The following is a 1,304-nucleotide window of genomic DNA, read 5'->3' as shown; positions in this document are numbered from 1 at the left end:
AAGAAACTGGATTATATGAAGAACATGGCATCGGGTTCAAAGGAAGACGAATTATAACAACCTGTGATATGCAGATAACACAACTTTTCTTTCTGGAAGTGAAGAGGATTTAAATACTAATGAAGCTTGAAGACAACAACCTTCAATTTGGATTGCATCTCAATAAAAAGACAATGAAAATCCCCACAACTGAACAGGTAAATAACATCATGATAAATGGAGAAAAGATTGAAATTGTCAAAGACTTTATTTTGTTTTGATCCACAATCAATATTCATAGAAGCAGCAGTCAAGAAATCGGGTTTCTTGGCTGGAGTCAAGAGACTTTGTCTGTTGTATGATGGGTCTGGAGTCAGAGTGCAGGGGCCTGCTGTAAGGAGAGCTGGAGCGGCAGGTAGGGAGCATGTTGGGTTCAGAGCTTGGAAGAAAGTGGTACTTGGCTGATGCAGTTGTAAAGATACATAATGGTTTTACCTTAGGAATAATTTTCTCGCTTACCTTCTTTAAACGAAGAAGGTGGTCATTAGCCTTTGGTTCTGGTATGGGGTTGGGAATGGTCTACTCCAACTACCAGTGTGATTTCCCAACTCCGTATCTTCTTCATGTAAAATGTGTCAAAGTACAATGACAGGCCTGGGAAAATCCCAGTGGGAGGAACAAAGAAATCATGTTTATTCCTCAGGAATATTTTAAGTGCCTGGGAATAAACTGACATTTTTCTGGAACAATGTTATCAGTATTGCTTTACATTGCAGCATACTGTTTATGTATTTGAAACAAAGTCTGTTTCTTGTTTTGTATTTTCACTTAGAAAGTTGCAAGGAGGTGGTTTTAAAGGAAATAAATTAAACAAATAGGAGCCCCCCCCCCCACACACACACATAAAGAAAATAAATCAGGTGGTACATTGCACTATGGAAATTTTCAGCAAACGGCCTCTTTAATGTGTTAAAGAGCAAGGCTGTCACTTTGAGGACCCAAGCCATGGAATTTTCACTCATATACATGTGAGAGAGTTGGACAATGAGTAAGGAATACTGTAGAAAAATCAATGTATTTGAAGTATGGTGCTGGCAAAGATTATTGAGAGTGCCATGGACTGTCAGAAAAAAAAAAAATCTATGTTGGAAGAAGTACATCCAGAATGCTCCTTAGAAGCAACAATAGGAAGATTTTGTCTCTTGTATGTTGGACATGTTATCAGGAGGGACTAGTGCCTGGAAAAGGACATCATGCATGGAAAAGTGGAGCATCAGCAAAAAAGAGGCAGACCCCAGTGAGATGGCTTGACGCAGTGACAGCAA

At 39.2% G+C, this 1,304-nt stretch overlaps 1 protein-coding gene across 1 annotated transcript; it reads left to right on the top strand.

Moving 5' to 3' along the window:
* The first annotated feature begins 403 nt into the window (after positions 1-403).
* LOC102829765 (mitochondrial inner membrane organizing system protein 1-like) lies at positions 404-628 on the top strand. Its single transcript, XM_006835273.1, has 2 exons — positions 404-461; positions 510-628. Exons 1-2 carry the CDS (start codon positions 404-406, stop codon positions 626-628), a joined length of 177 nt encoding a protein of 58 aa, XP_006835336.1.
* Positions 629-1,304: the final 676 nt, after the last annotated feature.

The sequence above is a fragment of the Chrysochloris asiatica genome, unplaced genomic scaffold (genome assembly GCF_000296735.1).
Source record: "Chrysochloris asiatica unplaced genomic scaffold, ChrAsi1.0 scaffold00016, whole genome shotgun sequence".
In the NCBI taxonomy this organism is placed as follows: Eukaryota; Metazoa; Chordata; class Mammalia; order Afrosoricida; family Chrysochloridae; genus Chrysochloris; species Chrysochloris asiatica.
This window is presented reverse-complemented; position numbering and strand designations above follow the sequence as displayed.